The sequence below is a fragment of the Triturus cristatus genome, chromosome 4_2, assembly GCF_964204655.1.
Source record: "Triturus cristatus chromosome 4_2, aTriCri1.1, whole genome shotgun sequence".
NCBI classification, from domain to species: Eukaryota; Metazoa; Chordata; class Amphibia; order Caudata; family Salamandridae; genus Triturus; species Triturus cristatus.
Window position 1 is genome coordinate 306,087,887 of NC_140586.1, and position 25,214 is coordinate 306,113,100.

At 44.7% G+C, this 25,214-nt stretch overlaps 1 protein-coding gene across 8 annotated transcripts in view; it reads left to right on the forward strand.

Annotated features, from left to right (window-relative positions):
• RASAL2 (RAS protein activator like 2) overlaps nucleotides 1-25,214 on the forward strand; it is an 891,981-nt gene that overhangs the window by 846,133 nt on the left and 20,634 nt on the right. For all 8 annotated transcript variants that reach the window (XM_085601613.1, XM_085601610.1, XM_085601612.1 and 5 more), the window contains 3 exons: nucleotides 11,953-12,090; nucleotides 16,064-16,266; nucleotides 24,123-24,210. In XM_085601613.1, the coding sequence (XP_085457739.1) occupies nucleotides 11,953-12,090; nucleotides 16,064-16,266; nucleotides 24,123-24,210 (429 nt within the window). The remainder of the gene's footprint in view (nucleotides 1-11,952; nucleotides 12,091-16,063; nucleotides 16,267-24,122; nucleotides 24,211-25,214) is intronic.

The following is a 25,214-nucleotide window of genomic DNA, read 5'->3' on the forward strand; positions in this document are numbered from 1 at the left end:
CAGTGTACAATTGCCCATGTTTTTTGCAGAATACTCCTGTTAGACCTGTCAGCCCTTTTGGCTGTTCCCTCCCCTTTTTCTTTTTTTTCTTTTCCTTCTCATTTTTTTTCTGTCCACTAACTACTTTTTGGGTGTTGATGTAGAGGCTCTGGGCGCCTCATTCTCAATAGCTGAGGGAGAGGCGCAAGGTGCTTCACTGAAGAAACAGGAAGAGAGAGGTTAGTCTCACAAAATGGTGGTTCCAACTGTCACCTCAGCACCTGGGCCATAGACTGCCATGAGAGGTTTCGGAACCTTCTAGGCCACTCTGGCCAGTCTGGCCCCAGGTGATAAATAGAGGTGAGGGCAGGGCGGCCATTTTAGGACTTAGTTGAGCTGTGAGATAGACAGGAGTAAAGCACCTGAGTGGGGAGGTGGCTGCGCTAGATAGGGAATTGACAGGTCTTAGGGTCTGCGTGACTTCCCTCATCAGCTGACACCACCCTCAACCTTCTGACCGGTCCCTGAGCACAGCCAATGACTTGGGGGGTCATCGTTACCCTGGTAGCCTCCATGTATTCAGAATCCTTGAAGGTCTGGACCAGGGAAAGAATCGCCGTCTGGAACTACCTTCCTCTCATCCCTGTTGTTGCCTGGGGTTTCTAGTCAAACTGGCCCTAGCGACTGTCCACTGTCCCTGGCTATAGGGGAGGTGCCCGGGCCCTATTCTGCAGAGATTGGCTGGTTTACTCATCGGCTCTGAGGTGAGCCCTGCATCCTTAATTTCAGCCCCCCCCCCCCCCCCCCCCCCCCCTCACGAATCCTAGCCTGGAGTACTCACCACCACAACCCCGGGGTTGAGAGATTGCCTGAGATCACCAGGGAGTGGCCTGTAATCACCAGGAGGTCTGGGGAAGTGTCGGGACTCCTTGGTGTGGGCCAGCGAGCAGCCGTCGCGTCTGATAGCTGAGGAGAAATTGCATCCCGGAAGCCGGGGACGTGACAGGCCCTGAAGCCGCCGTCCCAGTGTCACGTGAGAGGGGCCGAAGCACCGCCCCACTGTTGCCGGTAGAGGTTGAAGGCCGCGCCCCCACATGCCGCGCTGCTCCTGCCGGCTGCGGGTGCGCCTCCCCAGCAGACGCGGAGTTACCTTGAGACAGCGCCTGGCCTTCGGAGTCCATTAGGAACTTGTTGTCCATTAGAGAGTGAGACCAGCGGGCTGTGGGGAGCGGAAGAGCAAGGCTTCCGCCAGCGGAGGAGACCCACCAGCAGGGTAGTCCTTGGGGGAGGTGGTCGAGGGGGTGTGCCCTGTGTTTCGCCCTCCCCTACTTGAAGAGATCTCCTTGCCAGCGCGGTGAGCCCCGTCTGTCCCAATGACGAGGGAACTCAGCTCCTGGCTCTGCTGAACTTCCCCAACGGAGGACACCCTGAATACACAGTAAGCTGGGCATAAAAAGAAGGGGGGAGAGCCCAGGAGAGCACGCAGTTACGGACGGTTGATGTCCTGTCATACCCGATTGCCGGTCCCTGGGAAAGCCAGGTTCTAGGTTAATTAAACGGGTACACTGACATAATCACACGTGAGACTGAAGTCTACGTACTAAGAATCTTAAGTATAGTGTTGGAAATAGCAGTTTAATCTCTAGTAACAGCAAGAGTTCATGTACAATGCCTAAATGTAATGCATTAATGTCTAGTGCTAAAGTAATTTACATGTACACTGCCTGGTGGTCACCGATTGTTTGCCAGTAACAGAGTGAATCTCCCGCTTAGTTCCTAAATGTAATAGTTTGATTATTTGCGACAGCGTAAGGTCCAAGAAGTATAGCGGTTAGGGAAACCATCCGTCAGAAGAGCATTGTGTAGTCTAAATAACCAGCTGAAATCCAGAGAGATGTAAATGTTATGGGGAGTGCTTCTGTGAGGATTTAAAGTGGCGCTCCAGAGTCAAGGTGCTGGGTTATAACAGCAGAGGGGGTGTAGGTATCTGCTATACTGAAGTAACGAAGGGAATGCTACTGTCGATTTAAATGTAATGAAATGTTTTACTCTGAGATGTGAACCTGATTAACCACGTTTGAGAAGGGAAGATAAAGATTTCTGGTAAACTTTATAATTATTCGGTGTAGCGTCATTTTTCAGTGGTGTATCGCTAGAGTGTGAGTTGGGTGTGATGCAAGCACGATATGCGCTTCTGAGTAAAAGGCTTTCTACCGGAGCCAAGCTACCTCTAGGATCTTAGGTCCAACAACTCCTCAGACTCCATGTGCTCTTTCTTGCTCTCCAAGGTTGGCTGGTACACGCCCGAAGACTTACAGCAACGTCTGAGTCCAAGAGGACATTTTCCCCTAGAACCAAGATTTCCATGTCCGCTTTCCTTTCCGTGACATCCATGTTGCTGACCTCCACATCAGTGTCCACCTTGCACATTCAGTGCTGACGTTGACAGTGTTCACCCAGCCACATATTTGTCTGTTTCAAAATCGCCTTCCAGGATGACAGAAGTGAAAACTGGAGAAGAGCCCTTTGCCAAGGAGATGGATGAGTCTCTCAGGCCCATCAAAGAGGACATGGACACTACTAAGATGGGGTGGGTGTTATCCAATAGATATCCTTCTACTTTTCATGGTGACAGAGGCAGATTCATTCACCCTTTGGGGTTTCTAGTTTCTTTATTCCAGCTGTGGCCCTTCCTACCCATTCTGTTAGGATACCGGCAATAACAGTACTCTGAGCATGGTCAGCCAAGCTACTAGATTTCTTCTGAGATCCAAAAAGTCTAAGTGGTGATGGGTCCATCAGAGATTAAGACACCCTAGACAGGGCCTCGAGGTGGGACAAGATCCGTTCACACAAATGATGGAAGAGATTATAAGTACAGGCCACACACTATAGTATATGGAGAAACCACCACCCTTCCCCGCTCTTGACTGAGAGGTGTTTGGTGTAACTCATTCTGCTGAAAGAAGACATTCAGTACTTGTGCAACAGGAAGTTGATCAAACTGGTCCCAGTTTAGGAAAATAATTTTCCTCATAAAAAGATTGACCAGGTTGTTGGACCCATCATTGACCTTTGCTTCATCAGTGGATACATTTGAAAGCAGTCCTTCCAGATGATACTGGTAGAGATCATCCCTTGTCTAGTGCATCTTGTCTGGAGGGTGATCTCAAATATGCCTTATTTCCTTGATATTGTACACAGTAAGCATCACAGATTTCTTAGATTTTGTGCTGGCCAAGGACATTAACAGTTCAAATTTTGACATTTACGAATGTGTTCACCAAGTTCTTGCAGCTATTTGCAGCACATCTACACAGGCAGGGAAGGGTCCCCATTTCCACTACTTGAAAGAGTAGATGGCAAAGGCCCAACCAAAGCTGTGACAGAAGTAGTAGCAAACCTGCACAGGACCAATTCTGGAACCTGGGTCTCCATGTCACCCTTATGAAATACTAGCTTGTTCTGTCCAGGTCACTTTCTTTCGAACACCATATGCTGCAGGGTATAGCCAGTCGAATACAGGGTTGGTGTCTGGCTGGAAAAGTGTTTCATGATCAGACAGTCAAATACAATGACAGCCAGGCAGTCCATGGTGTTACTTAGTTTGATGTTTTCCTGTATCATTATAATATACATGTGACACCTACAGTTGTGCCTCCATGCCGGAGCGATGGCACAATCAGTGGATCTGGGTGTCTGTAGTCTGGCAAGATCCCATTTGATAAACCGAGCTTATGAAAGCAGATCTAGGTTAATGGCATCATTGTGTGCATCTGACAGCTGAAATTCCTTTTATCTCTCAGACTCCAGAAGTCACGGGGCTCACATGTGCTTCATTGTAGAGCTGCAAAAAGAACTATTGATGGACAGAATGCAGAACAGTGTCTTGCATTCACCCCACTACCAGTTTCGGGGTTTCACCCCTCATCAGCCAGGATAGCTTGACTCCAGTGGCATGGAGAGCACGAGACCCACGTCTGGGCATACCCGTCCCACTCGGGGTGCTAAATGCAAAAAGAACTATTGATGGACAGAATGCAGAACGATGTCTTGCATTCACCCCAGTACAGAGATCTGGGCCTAAATCCATCGTTTTTTTGCTCCCTATGCCATTCCAGTTTGAACCCAGCCATATGCAAATCAGTCTTGCCCAATGGTAACAGTCCAGCTCGAACAGCCAGGCCAGGTCCTCCCTGAACTGAAAACCAGCATCCTTGGACCGGTTTCAGGGTTTCACCCCTCATCAGCCAGGATAGCTTGACTCCAGTGGCATTGTAGAGCTGGGTCATCCACCTGGAATCATTGTCAAACTGTGGCCTGGGGCTGGAACACAAAAGGGCACTATTTATCAACATGCTTGATCTTAAGGCAGTAGAGTATCCCTCATCCTTTCATTCCTGGTGTTGACCGACAACACAAGCCTACTGTTTTATCTCTTGAAGCATTGCAGGACCTATCCATGGAGTCTTCCCAAAGAATCACAGGATATTGGGATGTTAGCTAACAAACTGAAGACCCACTGAATAGTAAGATGCCTGCCTTGGTGAACAACATGAAGGCGGATGACCTCAACAAAGCAGTGTCAGAGACTCATGAATGGGAAATAGACCAATTTGTGCCATGTGTGGCAACTTGACTATAGATCTGTTCACAACAGGGAGAAAAATCAAATGCTCAAATTTCTCCTCCAATGTCCCCGGTCGAGGATCACAGACGAGATGTGCTGTTCATGGATTTGATTGGGGTGCATATTTCCTGTATGCATTTTGTGCACTTCACCTGTTGGAACAGATGGTGCAAAAGCTCATGGAAGGTAGTTGCCACATAATCCTCGTGGTGCATAATTGGTTTTGGCAAATGTGGTAATTTGAGTTCATACTGCTTTCAGTTTAATTTCTCTTGCATCTTCCTGGAAACAAGACACTACTGACCAGGGATGAAGGCAGTATAATGCACCTCATTTCAGTGACCCTCAATCTGTACTCTTGGATCCAATAGTCTTAGACTTTGGACAGTTTGGCCTTGACCTAATGCGCATGGATGCACTGGCCAACTCCTGTTCTAGGTCCACTTGCCTAGGGATGATCCTCACGTACTGCAAAAGACCAGGATCAAATATCCTGTTCACTAGACCAGTCATCATGACCATTTGAAAGGACTTCTCTGCATATTTCGCCTAACCAAGAAACTGGCCCCAACATGGGAGCTTCATGTAGTGCTTATTGCATTTATCGTTAGTCCTTTTAAACCAGGTTATTCCTTTGTGGTGAAATATCTAACTTAAAAAAATGGTCTTCCTGGTTGTATCGGCCAAGAGAGTTGGAGAGATTCAAGCTTTTTAGGAGGAGGAGTACATATGAGATTCTGCCTTGGGAAGAACACTTTCAAGACTCATCCATATTTTACTCCAAAGGGGTTTCTAATTTCCACGTGAATCAGACTCTACTTGTACCAGTGTTTTTCAAGTCACCTGTATCCAAGGGGGAGTGGATTCTGGAACATGCTTGTTGCGAAAAGTTCTCCCAGGGATGTGGAGAAGACAAAATCTTTGCAAGTTACAGCTCAGCTGTTCATTGCCTTCAGCCAGTCCAGAATGGTACAGGTAGTAGCCAAAACCATCATCACCAGGTGGTAGGTGGACCGCATCAGATTTACTTGCCTGAAGGTGAACCAAAAACTGCCTTCCTGTGTGACAGCTCACTCACCAGTGCAACAGCCGCATTCATGGCCAACATGCAGCTGGTGGACTTTTGGAAGGAGCAAACTAGTTTTTCACTTCTATTGTTGAGATGTACAGCCTTCACTCTGATGTGAAGGCTGACCCCCACAATGTGTCATACTGTACTGAAGAATTGTTAAGGTGAACTCTGCACCCACTTCCCAGTTTTTGCTACTCTGGTCAGACGGCATCTCATGTATAAAAGATCTAATATGTGAGAAAAAATGAATTACTTGTAAGATGGCTGTCCAGCATTGTTATCTTGTATAAATTCATTCAGATGCACCCAGCCTCCCTGGTGAGTTGCTTACTCTGTGATATGTTTGGGTTGACTCGCCAAAGACTCAGAGAAATAGAGGCGTCTGGGAGAGTTTTCACTAAAGGGCAGTGTGGTAGGGATAAAAGCAAACTCAACTGCTTCTAGAAAAGGTTCACTTGGTGGGGCTCCTCTTTTAAGACAAAACATGTCACATGTTTAATGGAGGATTCCCAGGCTGGTGTGGTGAAGTAGTCAATTGGCATCTGAATGTATAAAAGAACCTGAGGGTGGAGTACCACATTTGCAGGTACGTAATTCTCATTTAACCCCAGGTTCTCCGCACTGATGATTTGTACCACTGTTCCATACAGTGCTGCCACCCCCACTATCTTTACTCTGGAAATTGGCAGGAATGGATAGTCAGATGAAGGTGGGGGGGCATTTGCTGAATAGTCTATATACTTTTTTAAAAAGCCTACCCCTTTACATTGCTAGCCCAACTCCTCATGTCATCCACTCTATTATCAGCTGCATTGCATTGAATTAATCCGTAATGCAAAATAACGCTTTTATTATAATTTAATTAAACTGTCATGATTTAAGATAACTCAGTGGGAATGCATAACAGTGTAAAAAATCTCTTACTTGTGAGTTTGATGAATATGAAGGTCACGTCACCATCTCAGATCCTCTTTTTGCACACATTTTGTTTCTATAGTAAAATACATTACCAAGATTGATGTTGCATTCAAACAAACAATCTCCTGTTGTGGCTTGTGGAATAACATCACGAAAGAGCACTGTTTGGAAAGCTAGGGTAGGAGGAATTTTTCCATAACATATTAAGACCTATCCAGGGCTTTTGGCAGCTAGCTAACTTACAGATAGGTGAGAGGGAAATAGCCAGCTGTAGTTGCACTAACTGAGGGAGCCCTCGTGTTAAAGCAATGTTATTTTCCAGACAGCGTCCTGTACATTAGATTCCTCAATGTTTTAAGCATAGGCAGCCATTGTATGCAGTTACAAAAAAAAAAAGCTACCATATATATCAGAAAATGCCTCCCCATAGATTAATAACAGCTAGTGCAGTAGTAAAATGTCCTCTGCATCCAAGGAAATGGTGCCATGACATCAGCAATGTATTCTTTCACTCAGAAAGCCACTTGAAATATTTAATTAGTCTTGAATATCAAGTTGTCTATGAGTCAATCATCTAATTGTTTAAAAATAAATAAGGGATATATAGAGCTCAAAGTTCACTATTATATGGAGGATAAGAGAAAATGTAGATAGAGAGGTTGGCTGGAAGAATTGAGAGAGTACAAACATCAGGTCTAGCTTTGTTTTTGCACAGCTCGTAACGCAGTCTGTCAGTTGACATTAGCAGGTTGTTTGTAGAGTAGGAAGAAGATTTTTCAATTCCATAACTGAAATTCATGGTCTCTCCTCTTATCCATTCAGAACTCTAAATCCAGCAGCCAAGAAGAGAGCAGCTGAGGCTCTTGTGACCTGTTATGTGAACAACATCTGGGCTGGTCACTTTTTGCTCGTGCTAGTATTACCTATTCATTTGGTTGTCCACCTTCAAGGACAACCTTGAGATCTGTAAACCTTTTCTCTAAACAGACTGTACCAGTTTGAAACCGGTCCAGCTGGAGTAGTGGAGTCTTGCTGACCCACCCAAATGTGTGGGAAGACATGAAAGGGTGACTGTCTTAGGAGGAGAGCAGGTGTCAGGGTTGTTACTGGAGGCCTCACCTCCTACCTCAGACTTGCAACTTTTAGCACCTAAGGCAGGACTGTAATTGCACGTACCTAATCTCTGACCTCCACACTATACAACAGTGCAAGCGTAATGGCGGAGATACTTGAGGTACACTATTGTTAGGCATGTGTATGTGTCTGTCGTCTCAGCCTTGCAGCAGCCTGACTGCAGCTGCCGGTACATAGTGGTGCAACCGGTACTAACAGACTTCTGCCCTTCTGGGCTGACTCGTTAATGTTTGCTGTTTCAGTGCCCTCATAAAGATGGAGTTTATTTTTTTAACTTGCTAGCACTTATCCCCCATCTTCCAAATTATGGTTTTCCCACACAGCGACCCAGATGCCAGTGCTGCCTTGGGATTCACAGAGCAGAATATCAAGGAAAGTTCAATTTCAATTGTTTTACTTCTCTGTGCCATGATTCTTTTTTTAAACTTTGCCATCAGAAGGCTCAATGACCAACCAAGAGAAGATTTTTTGAGCACCTTAAACAATCTGAGCATCTACAGAAGGAAAGAGTCATTCAGGATTGATCATACACAAGATTATTCTCCCTTGCAGTCAGTGTTTCTCTGCTGGCTCGCCCACATGCTGCCTTTCATGGTACGGTGGGTGAAGGGCTGTTACAATGCTGAGCTGTTTTTGTTCAGACTCATGACCTTTGTTTCCAAGGATAGAAAAGGCGCTGTTGTCTTGCCACCAAATCCCTCTTTTGTTTCTCTCTCATCTGCATTTGTAGAGTGGGTAGCCAACCACAGATGATCGGCTAATTTTAATTTGGTTGCATTCTGAACTTTACCCTCAACGCCTTCTGAGTCGGGCTTAGAGTGCACCAGTTTTCTCTTTGTCTGGAGTGGTGCTCGCTGCTCGGCAGCTACCGATATATCTCCATAGTTTCATCATTGCTGCTCATATGTCTGTTCATGAAGCACAGGACCAACAAACTTGTAATGTACATTTAGACATGTAACATTGATTACCGTCTAAAGAACACTGCTACCGACTTCCACATGGATCGGTAAGTTGTTTTGAACACTTTAGGAGCGGGGCTTCGGAGGACAAGAATAAGAAGTAATGAGGACTCGGACCTTGCTAGGGTGAGTGAGACCTTTGGCTTTGATGCTTCGTGTGAAAGTTTCAAACCTCTCAGCCAAAGGTCTCACTCACCCTTGCATGATCTGACTCCTCATTCTGAAAGGCCAAACACTGCCGGTGGACTGAGCAGGTGTCAGTGCTGCGGGTCTGTGACACCAGGTTAAACTATAAAGACACAGAGCAGTCTCAGTGGAAAGGGTGAGAACTGAAGAGGGACTGACTAGAAGGGGTAGGAGTAAAAAGAGGTTTTCAACAGTGACATTTTGGGTAGGGTAGGGAAAAAATAACGCACAAAACATATCAAGGGAGGGAAGCCAGGAGTAGAGAAATAATGCTAGGGAAAGGGAGAGCAAGATAAGTAGGAGTAAGAAAAGTGGCCTCACAGAGGAGACTGTGCATCAAATGCAAAAGTGTATTGAGAGAAGGTTTGTTTGGGAGGGTAAGGTTTTGATGTGATGGAGTAATGAGTCGTTTAGGACAAAGGCGATGAGTGGATGGGATTTGAAGACTGGTGGGATTTTAAGGCTGGAGGATAAATGGAGTCTACAAAGTTTTGAGGTTCGGTGAGGGCTATATTTTAGAAGCTGCGCAAAATGAGTTTGAGCTTGTTCCATAATGGCATGTTGTGATTAAGGAAAGACAGCAGTAAGTAGTTCAGCAATTTACCACCTTGTTAAGTAAAAGCCGGTTTCAATGACGAATTGTGTGGTTACGTCTGGTTGTTGTGGCTCAAGAACCAGGCTTCCTGCTGAAAAAATTTTGTTCAAAGTAATTTAGCAGCACCTAAGCAAACATTAAAGTCAAGAAATCAATCACATATTAGTCACAATCCTATTTAGTAAAAATAAGCTTTTAATTCTTAAAACTTGTTCTGGGGTCAGGATTTATGATTTTCTAAAGCTAATGTCCTCTTCCAAAAATCGTCTTTGAATCTGTTATCCACAGCAGTCCCAGGAGGCCTGTTATGCATCCAAGAAGTTACCAATAAGATGCTTGGTATCACACAGGCAGGGAGGGCTCGGCAGAGACTGTTCCCTTTTTGGCTGTTGCTTACTTCTGTCAAATGGGTTTGCAGGCTCGTTTACCCCTTCCTGGTAAGGACCAGGTCTTTAGGGCCTTCCTGAAGGTGTTCAGGGGGGGGCGAGTCGGATATCTGCCGGGAGCTCGTTCAAGGTTTTGGCTGCAATGTGAGAAAAGGATCTTCTACCTGCTCTGGCTCTGTGGATACATGGGGTTTCGGCCAGTGCGAGGTTGGAAGATCAAAGGTTTCTTTTGGGTACGTGGAAGTTGATTCTATCGTTGAGTTATTCGGGTTCGGGGTGCAGGCATTTGTAGGCATGGGTGAGGATTTTGAAGGTGCAGGCTTTATTTTGCAAATTTTCCAAACTTGCATCAAATGTGTGGGACTGTCTCCTGTGCCCTCAACTCCTCCTTGCAAAATTGAGGATGTCTCCAGTGCACCCCAGCTGTTCCTTCAAATCAGCTGGCAGATATGCCAGACAGGAAAGCAACAGGATTGCGGTCCAGATCCCTTACTGTAGCCCACCAGCTATCTCAATCAGGGGGCACCCATCAGTACAACATACAACTACATACCAGTACCTCCGCAGACCACAAAAGTGTAACATCCTTTTTGAAGGGAGAGGAGACATGTAGCAAGTCGGTCCCAGAAGTCCACGCTTGCAGTGGCAAGTGCAGTACAGGGCAAGTCCACTCTTCACTAACCCTGGAAGAGAGTCAGAGAATTAGCACCACCAGTTCTGGGAAGTCCATGCAACCCAAGTGATGTAAGGCAGAAGCAAGGAAATTCCACTAGTAGTTCTGACAGGAGTTAAAAGCCAGAACCCTCCAAAGATTCATTTTGACTCTATTGCGTCCTTCCCCAAATTGCATGGAGCGTTTTGTTTGTTTTTTTGCACAAGTGAGGAGTCCTCAGTTACAGAACCAACGCAGCAGCCTGAAGTGATGCATCTAGAGTCTAATTCTCTCAAGCTGCTCTCTTGAGATGGTCATTTTCTGCACAGACCCTCCTTGGGTGCAAGTAGCTGAGTGTCTGGAGAGATGCCTACATAACGAGACAGCTCTCCCCAGCCCTGATATTTGGGGGTATGATGTATCATTCCGTCTGTCTTTAGGACGTTAATTCCCTTGGTACATCCCTGCCCTGCTTTCCCAACACAGCCCTTCTACAGTTGTTATTCAGTCTCCTAGATGCCAGATGTTTGGGTTGGGGAAATGGCCAATTGCTATGCCAACAAAAGGGTCCCAAGCTCTTGAATTGACAAGATAAGATGCAGTTTATCCATCAGAAATTTCTCGCCTTCCGAGAAATCTTATTTAAGAGATTTGTGGTGCTAATCTAACTTTATCAATGGATTAGGTTTCCACTCTTTAGCAAAAGGTTGCAATAACAAAATTTCTAGTTTGTTACTAACACATCCTGCAAAAAAGTATGTCTTTTAACCCTGTGCAACTTGCATAAATGTATAACTTTGCAACAACTTTTACAGTCAAAGGACTCTAAAGTTCCAGGTACATCTCTCAATATGCTATAAGTATGGCTGACGTGTTTTAAATCTGCATTTTAATTAATTGTGGCCTTTCTGTGTGAATTGTAAAGCCCTCGTACAGTTGACTTACTTGAGTCAAATTTAGGCCTGAAATGTCAAAATCAGTTTCGATTTGGTATTTTAGCATGAAAGCCTATAGCCATATGTGACATGGCTACCTTTCTGCTCATGTCCTATATTTTCAAAATTCCACATTTGGGTGGTGTACTGCCACATCGGACATTTGATTTTTATAGCACTAGTACACATTTTACACAATGTGACTGTGGGCTTACTCAAATTTTAAACAAGCTAGTCTGTATTTTTGCCATTCCTAGGGCATGGTTTAAGACGGTGCACCTACATTAGGTGTCTGTTGAGCAGTTCCACTGCTCAGAATCAAAATATGCCAGCAAAAGAGTCCTATAAAAGCAAAAATGTCTGAGGGGGGGGGGGGGGGGGGGGGGGGATCATGTGAAAAGGGGATTTTTCCTACACTCTTTACATTGCCTGTGAGGACTCTGGGCTGGGATGTTTGCGCTCTGGCCAAGTGTATACACTTCATTGGTTTGTTATTGTTATAGGTACATTCACCTGTGGATTCAACTACAATGTCGCCAGTGGAGCGGACAGCTGCATGGGTCTTGAATAACGGAAAGTACGAGGATGAAGAAGAGGACGTCACAGAGGAAAACAAGGATGAGGTCAAACCAGCAGAAAAGGTTAGTAAGACGTTGTGGGACTTGAGGATTCCTCCGCTTTTTCTGTTTGAGAAGGTTTTGCTTCTGTTCTTGCAGAATTTCCAAATGGTTTATACAACTTGCCCTAAACTATCTAGTCAAATGGTTTGCAGTGTATTATCAGTGTAACAGTGTTGAATTAAGGATTTTGTTTATGGTCCACTGGTGGATTTTTAACCCTTCGCTCCATCAGTATTCCCTTACAAATAGCATGTTAGAGAGGCAGGTTAGATATTTATATTTATTCGAATATGTCCACTTGATTTAAAAGTTGCAATGGCACTTTTTGTTGTTGTTGCAAAGCCTTCTGGTCCAGTTCTCACTAGCATGCTAGGTCGTATATAGTCTCCACTGATGGTGTCCTTGAGGCAGCACTAATTTAAGCTCTATGGTTACAGTACAGGCAACCTTCTATGAGCTTCAGCAGATGAGGAGTCCTTTTATGTCATCATTGCCTCTCACCTGGGATTCCCGCCCTGTTACCCAAAATATCCAACTACTGTGGGCTTACCCAAATATTAAATAAGGTAGTCCGTTTTTGTCAATTTTATCACATGTTTTAGGACAGTGTACCTATAGTGGGTGGCTCAGCGAGGGTTGTTCCTTTATCTCACTACCCTGAGCTGCTGAGTTCTGCTGGATTTAGAGCAGTTCTGGAAACAATTTCTCTTAGCATCCCGGGCTCAGGGGTTGGAAGGGGCCTTATATTCTGCAGCGCCAGGTTTCCAGGATCAGCAGGCTGCAGTTGTCTGCTTCTCGGTCCTCTCTGCCTGGCTTATTACCGGTTTATGATTCTCAGTTCATAGGTGGAGAGAAACTCCAAGTGTTAGGTTGCTTCTAGGTGAGATGATGCAGAATATTGTTGAGCCTCATGAGAGCCTCAGTGGTTCATGTCTTGATCCCTATGCCCCACCCCAAGTTATTAAGTATCGAGCTTGGACATTTTTGGAATGCAGCAATTTAGCTGGTTACCAAGTGGTCAATGCAATATCTCTGGTAAATGTAGGGGTCACTGTGACAAGTGAATGCAAGGGCCTTTGAGAACATTTCAACAGGAAATTCGTAGGTTAGCCACAGCATACATGACTCTTGGCTACTGTTATGCTGCTTCATTTCAGTATCGTGCTCCATTGAATGTTGAAAGTATTAGTGGTTAAAGACTTATGAGGAGATATTGGTGAGATGGTTACTAATCACTCCCTCTTTCTGATGTTCGTCAGTGGTTCCTATCTAACAGAAAGCATGCCAGCATACATATCTTCTCATTGGCTGGCTGTGTTCAATGCTATTCATGGGTGTGTCTGAGCAGTTCCATTAAATGCTGTGATGGAGATTTGAATAATAACTACAGGAAGACACTTTCAATCCTCTCCAAGCCCTTACTGCTTTTAAACAATGTCTGCATGAATAGACTTACACCACATATTAGTAGCACCTGATAGTACCATTACATCTAATGGTATTATCAGGCAAACGTTTTCTAAATCCTGCTTGTCCCTATTCGTAAAACAGACTGGTGGTAGGCTTCTTTGCTTTCATCTTAGTGAATGTAGATTTGATGTTAGAATATTGCTAATGGTTACTTTTATTGCACAGGAGCTTTAAGTATCATAGTTCACATATATACTTTTTTGGCTCAACACTAGTAGCAATTGTTTCAGATTGTTGGTGTTCTTTTCTGGATGTGTAGGGCCTCCGTTCACTTTAACATACCTCCTTTGTTGAATCAATTGTGATGCTTATTGGAGATATCTTGTTTGATGATTCCAATGTTTATTAGAAATGTATTTCTTGTTTTAATATTTGTTAAGGTGTCTGTATGCTTCATTAGCTTTTTCATGTTTGTCAAAATACGTTTTTGTGCTATGCAAGTGAAACAGTAGTTGTGATGTAGTTATGTATACAGGTTACAACAGTGGTTCCCAAACTGTGCGCCGTAGCTCCCTGGGGAGCTGTCAAACCTAGCATGGGGAGCCGCGCACCAAGCACTTTAATGCATTCAATGTTGAAGGGTCTATTGGCTTCAGTTAAACTAATTAGACTTAAACGCATGATGTTGATGATCTGTAAGTGACGTGCCTAAAGCTGTAAACATTGCGCTTAATTGATGGCATGTCGAGGGAGATGAGCTCCATATTTCACTAGATCTCCACGTTCCAACACTCGCAAAGTAAGCCGAAGGTGCCTCATTTATTTTGTTAGACTCGTTAATAGTTTCGTTTTTTCCCAAATGCATTTTACGCCAATGCAAGTTATCAGGAAAGTACAGTTGTCCTGTCTATTAAACACACTAAGTTTTGACATTTGTACTTGAATCATAGGTACTTCCAGTACACATTTCTTCCAGTACACACACATTTCCAGACAGGCCTGCTCTCCATTTGAGCACAGGGATGTAAAACACCTTATACAACACAATGCCAGCATTTGGAAACAAGAAAGAGGGACATTTAAAAAAAAAAAAAAAAAGAAATCAGAGGAATTTATTTTACTTGCATTTATTTGGAGGCAATTGTAGGGAGGAGACAGCAAAAGTAAAGCTGTATGTGGTTAAAAAAAAATTGTGATTCACCCTGCTGAGACAGGTGTGTTGGCACGTACGACACAGGTAGAAATGGAAGTGCATGCAAATATTCTTCCAGTGCAGAAACACTTTGGCAATGGGGCCTACATGCATATGGGTGCTATCTAGCACTGTAAGTGGGATAAAAAAGTTTGAGAGGGTACTCTAGAAAAGGCATGGGAAAAGCAGTGTAACTAGGAACATTTTATTAGAGGTGCCGCTTTAGTAATACGAAACACCTTGCGTATATGATTATAACATCTTCATCAGCTTCATCCCAATTATTTTCAGGGAGATAAATGCTCCCGAGACCGGGCTTACATCCCCTGACCCTCTAAAAAAAGTAACAGTGGAGAGCCACGGACAATGGCCAATGGGTCAAGGGAGCAGCAGGTCGAAAAAGTTTGGTACCACTAGGTTACAACATTGGTACCCAACTCAGTTATGTGGAACCGTCATTTGTTTTACTAAGATAGTTTTCCAAGCTGCTTGAATTTACAAGATAAGATGCAGTTTATTTTGCTGACTCTTGTAATAATGCTATTATGGCAGATGCTAGTTAACTTTAAAACCATGTAGTTGTGGGGAAAGGAGGGACCTAATAGGTCCAAGACCAGACTAAAAACTTTGACAAAAGGCTCTCCTGCCTCTTTATCCCCATGGAGATGTGGGAGAACGAAATATAGGTACCAGAATAGGCCGGTATGTATGGTATGCTTGAATGAGCAACAATTGATATCTTCACAAAGAATGAATAAAATAATTTGGCCAGGATCCTCGATGGGTCCTGCTGAAAGCCAAATAACCTGTTGAGGTGTGGGTGCATTGGCTGAAACATGTTGACGCTGGGTCTCTAGAGCTACTAAAGCTCTTGCTAAGTGTCCCATTTGTTTTTAACATTGCCAAGGTGCCCTTGAAATAGAACAAACTTCTGGGCCTCTTAGACGATTAACATTTTTGGGGATCCCCATAACTACCAAAGACCTCCCTTAAGTCTCAAGGTTGAGCCTGTGCAGATACTGTAGGTATCTGAACGAGGATTCGCTGATGAAGAAAGTCACTAGTAATCCTAGCGCGTAATATTCCTAAAAAAAAACCTTTGATGGCTTTGTTGGAATGGCGTTGAGAGATGGGGAACAATCACAAAGGGCTTCCCTCCTTTTGATTCTTTGTCTTTGAAACCAGCCAAGTCTTATAAAAACTTAGAAGCCCATAGTGCTAATCTGAGCTGGAATGCTAATTAATTACTGAAGCAACAAGAGTAGCGCGCAACGTGCTAAATACAAGCAAAGGTGGCCTGCACTTGTTAAGTAAAACTCTGAGCTTTCCATTTTGTTACGATTTTACTTCATGACTTTTGTGCACCACTCAATTCCCCTCTTCTCTCCACAGTATGAACAGGAGATAGCCAAGTTAAAAGACCGTCTGAAGGTATCAAGCAGGCGCCTGGAGGAGTACGAGCGGCGACTTCTGGTCCAGGAACAGCAGATGCAGAAGCTGCTGATGGAGTACAAATCACGCCTAGAGGACAGTGAAGAGCGACTCCGACGACAGCAAGAAGAGAAAGACAGTCAGATGAAGAGCATCATCAGCAGGTAAGGCGCTGTAGAGAATGCGCACTGCAGAGACAGTGAACAGGGGCTACAGGAGTACAAGCAAGGGGCACACAGCAGGTGAGACCAGTGTAGATGCTTGAGAGAAAGGAGGCTGCCAGTGGCAGCAGAGCTGGGCGGCATGAATCCCACCCCAAAATAAGACCAACGTACAAGGTTGAGGAGATACGTTTCTGCATATGGTGTTAAAGAGAAGGTTACACGGAGACCCTCGGGTATCATTAAAGGGAATATCAGTGATATGGTTCCTTCAGTGGGGAGTGGACTGGGCGAGCAAGGGCTCAGGAGCAGGATATTCAAAAGTGGCATAATCAGCAGCTGATCTATAACTGTACTTGTGGGAGGGTAGTATGACCTATAGCAAAGTTGTGTGGAACTTCATATTTTGTATTTTTTTTATGTTTGTATTTTATTTTGTATTTATGAAGTACAAATACACCAAGGCCTCTTAGTGTTGAGAAATTAGCGAAAAAGAGAAACTGTAAAAGACATAGGCACAACAGATAATCTGACAAGTTAAAAAGGTACATGTTCAAAAGTTTACATAAAGAACAGCCCAGATACAGAGCGAAACTCAATTGGGAGTTTGTTCCTCTCCCAGGATGCGGGGTATTGAAAATGCGTTGTGTCCCTAAATTTTGGTACTGGGGATGAGTAGCAGAAAAGGACAGCAGGATTGAAAGGGACTTGCTGGTAGGTAAATACTGAATTTGGAGGATAAATCCTGAAGGACAGAACCATGGTTTACTTGATATAAGATAACTATTGCCTTAAAACAATTTTATTTTGATGGGTAGCCAGTGCACGTTTGAGAACAGGAGAGATCTGTTCATGACTGAGGTGCTAGATGAGCAGCCTTATTATGGATTCGCTGCAGGCACTTCAGATGCACCAAATAGCATGCATTTCCATACTCCAGGTGAGCTTGGACCAATGTGGTAGTTTCGTTCACCACTACCATCGCCAACCTCATCGCACCCCACGCCATCGCCTCCATGGACTACATACTCATCGGAGACCTGAACTTCCACCTCGACAGCCTCAGCGACCCCGACTCCAACACCCTCGTGGACAATCTCGCCAACATTGGACTGAAACAGCTCGTCACCACCCCCACCCACAAGGCAGGGTACACCCTCAACCCCTTCTTCGTAGGAGGGAACAACATCCGCTTCAGTCACACCGCGCAGCTCACCTGAACAGATCACCACTGCGTACCTTTCTCTTTCAACACTACCACCGCTCACAAACCCGCTCCGCGACCACCCCTAAGGAACTGGAGCAAAGTCACAGAGGAACACCTCAACTCCACTCGCACCCCTCTGCAACCTAGACAAACAACACCCCTTGAAGGACACCTGGTTCACCACTGACCTCCAAGAAGCCAGACGTTCCTGCAGAAGTCTTGAAAAACGATGGAAGAACAGCAAAACCACTGAAGACAAGACCACCTACAAGAACGCCATGACAGAATACCACCAACTCATCAGTTCCACCAAAAGGACCTTCATCCAGAACAAAATCCTCACCAACTCCAGCAACTCAAAGGAACTCTTCAGCATCATCCAGCAATTTATTAAACTCCCCAGCGAAGCCACGGACGTCACACCCTCCTAGGACCTCTGCAACAAGCTCTGCTCCTACTGCCACTTGAAAATCAAGGCTCTCTACGACAACTTTAGCGAACAGACTCAGAAACCACCATTCCATCTAGCGACAACAGCCAGCCCACCATCACTGCCTGCACCCCGGTCACCACCGGAGATACCACCACGACCATGAAGAGCATTCACTCAGGAGCCCCTACAGACCCCTGCCCGCCGCACATCTTCCACAGAGCCGCCGCCAACACAGCACCCGAGCTACGACACACCATCAACGCCACCTTCGAATCCGGCACTTTCTAAGACGACTGGAAACACGCAGAAGTCAAGCTCCTTCTCAAGAAATCCTCTGCAGACCCGACGGACCTGAAAAACTACCGACTCATCTCTCTTCGGAGCCAAGGTCACCGAGAAAATCGTCAACTCCCAGCTGACCACCTTCATCAAAGAGAACGCCATCCTAGACTCTTCTCAATCCAGATTTCGCAGTAACCACAGCACCGAGACCGCCCTCCTCGCCACCACAGACAACATCCGCATGCTCCTCGACCAAGGCTACACCGTGGCCCTCATCCTGCTAGACCTCTCAGCTGCCTTCGACACCCTCTCCCACTGCACTCTCGCAGCCAGACTCCACGACTCCGGCATACAGGGAACCGCCCTCGACTGGCTCCGCTCCTTCCTTGCCGGCAGAACCCAAAGGATCAGACTCCCGCCTTTCCTCTCCGAACCCACTGAGATCAACTGCGGAGCATCCCAAGGATCATCAATCAGTCCTACGCTCTTCAGCATCTACATGGCCCGCCTTGCCACCATCGTCAGACAGCATGGACTCAGCATAGTATCCAACGCCGACGATACCCAGCTCATCCTCTCCCTCACGAAGGACCCCGAAACCACGAGACTCAGCTTGCATGAGGGAATGAAAGACGTTGCAGCTTGGATGAGCAGCAGCTGTCTGAAGCTCAACTCAGAGAAGACAGAGGTCCTCGTCCTTAGACCCACCCCCTCAGCTTGGGACAACACCTGGTGGCCCACCGCCTTCGGCAACCCCCACAGACCATGCCCGGAACCTTGGCATCACACTCGACTCCTTCCTCAGCATGACTCACCAGGTCAACGCCGTCGCCTCCACCTGCTTCAAGATCGTCCGCAAGATCTTCAAGTGGATTCCCCCCGAAGCCAGAAAGACCATCACCCATGCACACATAACAAGCAGACTGAACTAAGGAAACTACCTCTACACTGGAATCAACAAATCCCTACTACGCAAACTCCAGACCATCCAGAACACCGCAGCCAGACTCGTCCTCGGCATCCCACGACATGAGCACATCACCCAAAACCTGCAAGACCTCCACTGGCTCCTCGTCGAGAAGAGAGTAACCTTTAAGTTACTCACCCACGCCTACTAATCCCTCCACAACACCAGACCCAAATACCTCAACGAAAGAGTCTCCTTCCACGTACCCAAAAGAAACCTCCGCTCCGCCAACCTCGCCCTAGCTGAAACCCAGCGCATCCGGGTGAGTAGCGTGCTTTAAAATTCCCTGATTGATTGATTGATTGTAGCTGTTAATGTAGGGCAGACCTTTTCTTAGCTGTTTGAGGTGCCAGAAACAAGTAATGGCCACACTCAGGATGCTGATATCGCAAACGTTTTCGTGAGGAGCTCCAGAGTAACTGGCCATTCTTGCGCCCCAGTTGTAGCCCCTATATAGTGCCTCACAAACTTTCGGTTGTCCAGAAAACAAAGATTTGCACTGTTGGCTCTTACGCCCAACAATCTGACAAACAGTACTGTAGACTTCAACTGATTATGTGTTGGTTCATTCAAAAGTTTCAGTTTCTAATTTTGGGAAGCGATGTGCTAAAATTCACTTTCTAAACATTTGGATATTATTCCTTATTTCAACAATTAGCTTTGAACAGAAATTCAGTTTTTATAAAATACTGCATGGTTGACACTGGTTGCCACAAAAACTTTGATTTGCAGACATAACCACATCTCCGAACTGCTGGTAATGCAAGGATCTGAGAGAGGAATGCTACTTTTGTTATGGTCATGTGCTGCTCTATCATCCTTTCGACAGAATGCAGCAGCTATAATGAATATTAATTTGTCGTCTCAGAAGATAGAAGCAAACTGCTTTTTTTCTGAGTCTGTTACACAATTTTTTGAAGATGTCAATTGTTATTGTCTGTCACTAGGAAGGTTTCTGTCTCTGATTGATAAAGTGCAAGTTTTTGTGTCAAGATGCTCCATAGACCTTTTACATCTCGTGTAAGACAGCACTTGCGCTGTCACTTTTGAGACATTTTGTTTACACACGAGGGGCTTAAAGCCCTCCCATTGCTTACAATTGGTTGGCTTCATTGTCATTCTTACTTGCTAGCTCCTGTTTAATCAGCGCTTGCTGCCTTCACTTTCTGTTCATGTGCTTCTCCTGTCCCTAGAGCATGAACGAAGTACTGATTCCTGTTTTTTGGGAGTGCCCCTCCCCTGCTTCTGCTGTCTTTCTCTGCCTATTTCTTTACTTCTACAGGGAGCACTTCATAAGAGTGTATGTGTTTTTAGTTTGTTTTTGTTTTTTCTCCACACTGTTATTTTAATTGGTTGGTTTCCTTTTACTTTTCACCCCCACCCTTCTACTCTTTGGTACAGCGTGACAACACAAGCAGGCAATACGTTATTAGCTTTGCTTTTGACCGTGCTTTCAAAATACCTTAATGGCTGTGCACCATCGCTATTAAGCAAACATTCGTTCAGTTTGTAACAAAGCGCTTTTTGGTATGTGTTTCATGATTTATAGGCTGCATTGGGCATGACTAACATGTTTTATGGAAAGCGCTTTTTGATAAAGTGAGAGTTTGATAGGGTGAGGGAGATAAACTTTCTAACTGATAATTCTTCTATTATGTCCTTTTTTAGGTCTCGCCTGATCCAGCCCATGCGCTGGTCTGGCGAGACTTATTGAGAGGGCTCCAAAAAGTGCTACCAGACCAGCCTAGAGCTACAGTGCATGTGCGCGGGCGCGAGCGCCCCGCTCGACTGAGATTACTTTCACTTTCTCGGCCGCTTTGATGTTTGATCGCGATCACTTTCGCGGCCGCAGGGCCGCTTGGCATAGCCAATAGGTCTCGCTTTTGGGACCTTATAAGTATTTAGGTTTGCAACTGTTGCATGGCTAAACACTTATAAGGTCCCAAAGGCGAGACCTGTTGGCTATGCCAATGCTCGTTTGTTTTGCATTAGTTGATTATGCCGTTAGTTGTATGATGATTTTTCTTATAACTCAATAAAGATTTGATGTATGAACCAGATTTCTTCTACCAACATGTTTTTAAACATGGAAGCTAATCAGAAAGCGTCGCAGCCAATCAGATTTGTACAAAAATGCTGGATACTTTTGAGTTTCCACTTGTGGAGTCCGTTTTCTCAATCAACATCACAACTTTTGGAAATCTTTCACTCTCTGCCTACTGTTTTGAGAGGTTTTTATTCTTTAACTATCAATCAATAAACTTTTATTCGACTTTCAAGGAAAATCATACAAGTGTACATTAAAAATGTGTCCATTTAAAATAAACAAGCTTACAATAATTAACTATCAAATTGACTCATAAAATGTATACAAACCATAATCGCGTTTTTAACCCCTTCGCCGCGGCGCAAATTCCGCCATGGCGCTGGGGGGGTGCGGGATGAACGCGGCGCCGCCATGCTCGTGACGGAACCACGCCGTCATGAGTCACGGGCGAGCTGTGCTCATGACGGTGTGGTTCCGTCACGACTCCGCCCACTTTTCATTTCGCCCGCACAGGCGGGGAATCAGCGACGCGTGGGCGGAGCGGCCGCAGCATGACGGAACCACTCCGTCATGAGCACATGCTGCCCGTGGCTCATGACGGCGTGGTTCCGTCATGCGCACGCAAGGGGTTAACAAGCACTATTCTTTTACTACTTTTGGTATTGGAGCTATCTAAAAAGAACTTAATTAAAACCATGATCTGCCTTCACATGATGGCTGTCTGGTTGTCCCATCTCAGCATAAGGCACTGCCACTGTACTTCTCTTGGGGAGAGCAGGCCAAAGAGTCTTCTGTAGGTGTCATCCACCATGTCTTCCAAGCCCAAGAAGTGTCATGAGAAGGCTGAAATCACAAAGCCGCTAGTACTCAGAGTGCATTCCCAGTGATACTTTGGCACTGCAAGTAATACTGCAGGAGTCATGCTGCCAGCAGCTGCTTATGGTACCTTTCTGCTTTCACATTACCTAATCCGAGCAGTAATGCTGCATCATGTAAGTGGCAGATGCTTCTGTAAATTCAAGAAAGAATATCTCAGCAAAACCCCTGGCTGACTTATCCTCAACATTCCTGGTAGTTCACCACCCGGCTTACATTTTCTTTAGTAGAACTTTGCACTATAATGAATAGAGAAAGAGGGCGGGCTCTTACTCTCTCTCCCAAGGACAAGTAGTCGACATGAGTGCTTTACTTGACAATGTGAAAAATTAGTGTGTTGAAAAAAACACTGCATGAACAGCAGGTCCAACAACATGAGCTTTAACATTCACATAACTATATGCATGTAAGAGCAGATGCTTACACTCTGCCCCTTAACTGGAACCTCCAACAGGCCATAGCTGTCACTTAAAACGTGTACTCGTTTGGCTATCACATTGTCAGTTGATATGGTTGTTATACAGCCCACGCCATATAAATATAGGCACAAAACATTCTGTTTATATGTAAACTCAACGAATATATGTAACTTTAAATTTAAAAAGAGATTCTCGGCTTATGACCTGGCCCGAGAAACCATTCAGAAAGACCATCTTATCCTGATCATAAAATGTTGACCCTGTTTTTTCACTTATTCCATACCTGTTTGTATTTATCATTTAAAGCCACACGTTGAGTACTAAACATCTACTCATAACTACAGCATGAACAAAACTTTTCCAAGTGTTTATTGGAATCCTTCAGCTTTATTTCAATTGACTGTTCAGGTCTGTGCACCTTTTCAAAATGCTGATTCTAGCAGTTCTTCCGCTGGATATGTTGTCCTAGTTGTCATTATCAAATTGAGGTGGGAAGTCCATACACCTCAGTGGTTTTAGCTTGAAGAAGGCTGACATCTGAGTCGCATCTTCTGCAGCTAAATGCAAAAGGGCACCTCTAGTAAGAGCCTTGTTGCACTCAGTCAGCTTTGAGGACCTGATTTTAAGTCTGGTGGGTCGTGATATCTGCCAGAAAGCAGCAGATGTCGCCGCCTCCCGATTTAGAGTGTGTAGGCACTGTGTGCACTCTAAATAGGGCGGATGGGCTATCCACTGTTTTTTGGCAGATACCTGGCATCTGCCAGACTCTAAATAAGGCCTCGAGTCCATCTTGCTGGCTCTACTGTCCAAGTCCTGGGGATTATACTTCCTATTAATGTCGCTCAAAATGGGATCCTGGTTGTTCATCTGGTGGTTACCGGTGGACCTCTCATGCTTCTGGTAAATTGAGTAAAAACGCAGACACCAAGGACCCCCTGCTCTCATAACGTGATATGAAAGGAAAAAGAGGCACAGTGAAATAAGAGAATTGCCTAAGATGACACAATTTGATCAGGTATAGAAGCAGAGATCGGTGCTTCGTTTCCTGGTTACACAATTCATCACTAGATGGGTATCTTTCTTTCTCCAAATGTAACGCCTTGTCTTTAAATCTTTGAGTAGCTACATCAGTACTCTGTGGTTTTGTGTTTTTTGCAGTTTTTATATATAGCGCAGACTCTGCTCAAAGGCATTAACACCTTGCAATAGAACCAGGCTACATTACACATTTTTGAGAGCTTCTTAGGCATCAGGCAATCAAATGATTTGCCGAAAATCACAAGAGCAATAAGCAGAGTCACTGATTAGAACCTGGTTCCCCAGTTCCGAAGGCGGCAGCCCCTCCCTGTGTTCAATAAATACACGTATTATATGTTATAGTAACGAGACTTTCTAGAAACGAGAGATTTACTTTAGGAGTGAGGGCAGAAACCACATGAAGGCTTTGCTCGTTTTTGGTTCCAGGTTTCAAGAGAACATCGAGCTGAGCCAGAGCCAGGTTTGAGCCTTTAGTGGCCTGCCCACCTGTATTGTAAATGTATTTCTCTGTGGTAGTTCTTTATTTAGACTATACCGGTGTCCTTCCTGTCCTTGTTGTAACCATTTCCTTTTTGCTGCTTTTGTTTCAGGCTTATGGCAGTCGAGGAAGAGTTGAAGAAGGACCATGCTGAGATGCAAGCAGTTATTGATGCGAAGGAAAAGATAATCGATGCACAGGTAGTGTTTCAACTTGCGTCACTTGCACGTACACCAAATTGCCCTTAACAGCAGCTCTTTCCGTACCCCATGCCACAATAGGTAGAGTTACAGTTTTGCTTCATTTTGGCTATCACTTCTTTGATCTTCCATTAACGCAAGTGGTTACTATGGCAATGTGTGTTTTTTGAGACCCTAAATATATTTTTGCTTTTACACAATTCTTTAATATTAGTAAGCTTAGTAAGCGCCCAGCAGCACCCTCCACAGTAAAGTTCTGCAAAAGCAGTGACTTAATAAAACTGGAATTTGTCCATTTAATTTTACTGCTTCTTATTCAATGGGTTTTCTACACCACCTTTGTTTGTCCTGCCTTCCGAACATTTCTTATTTACTATGTTCTGATTGGAGGACTTGTTTCCTTCCACGACTTGCATTCAGGCAACTGTCTTTTTTTCTTTACTATTCTATAGCTCCCGCTGTCATTTTTTTCTCATCTTCATTTATTTTTTTAGTTTCAAACACCTGATCATCTGTTACTCCTTTCAACAAACTTTTTTTTCTTTTAGCCAGTGCAGAACAGCACTTGTATAAAAGCATTTGCAAAGCCAATAGGATTGCATTGCTCTTAAATGGCGAGACCAATTGGCTTTTCCAATGCTTGTTCTTCTTACTTTTCTCCTGCGTACATCATTGTAAGTACTTTCAGACATTGCAAGTGTGTAAGAAAGAGAGCCGTTCATTGCAGTATATTCATAGTATAAGATCAGAGATGCTCAGTGTCACCAGAACGAAGAGGACCCACTGTTAAGTTCTATAGGTTAGAAAGAAGACAGAGTCTAGGTTCCCCCCAAAAAAGTAGCTGTGAATTTTTTTGGTAAAGATTTAAAAGAAGAAGGTGCTGAACATACCATACCATCTGATTCTGACTACTAAGTAGGTGTAAGCATTTACTACGATTATGAAGTTATAGACTGCATCAAGAAATTCAATAGTCCTACGTAACTATGTGATACCAAATACTG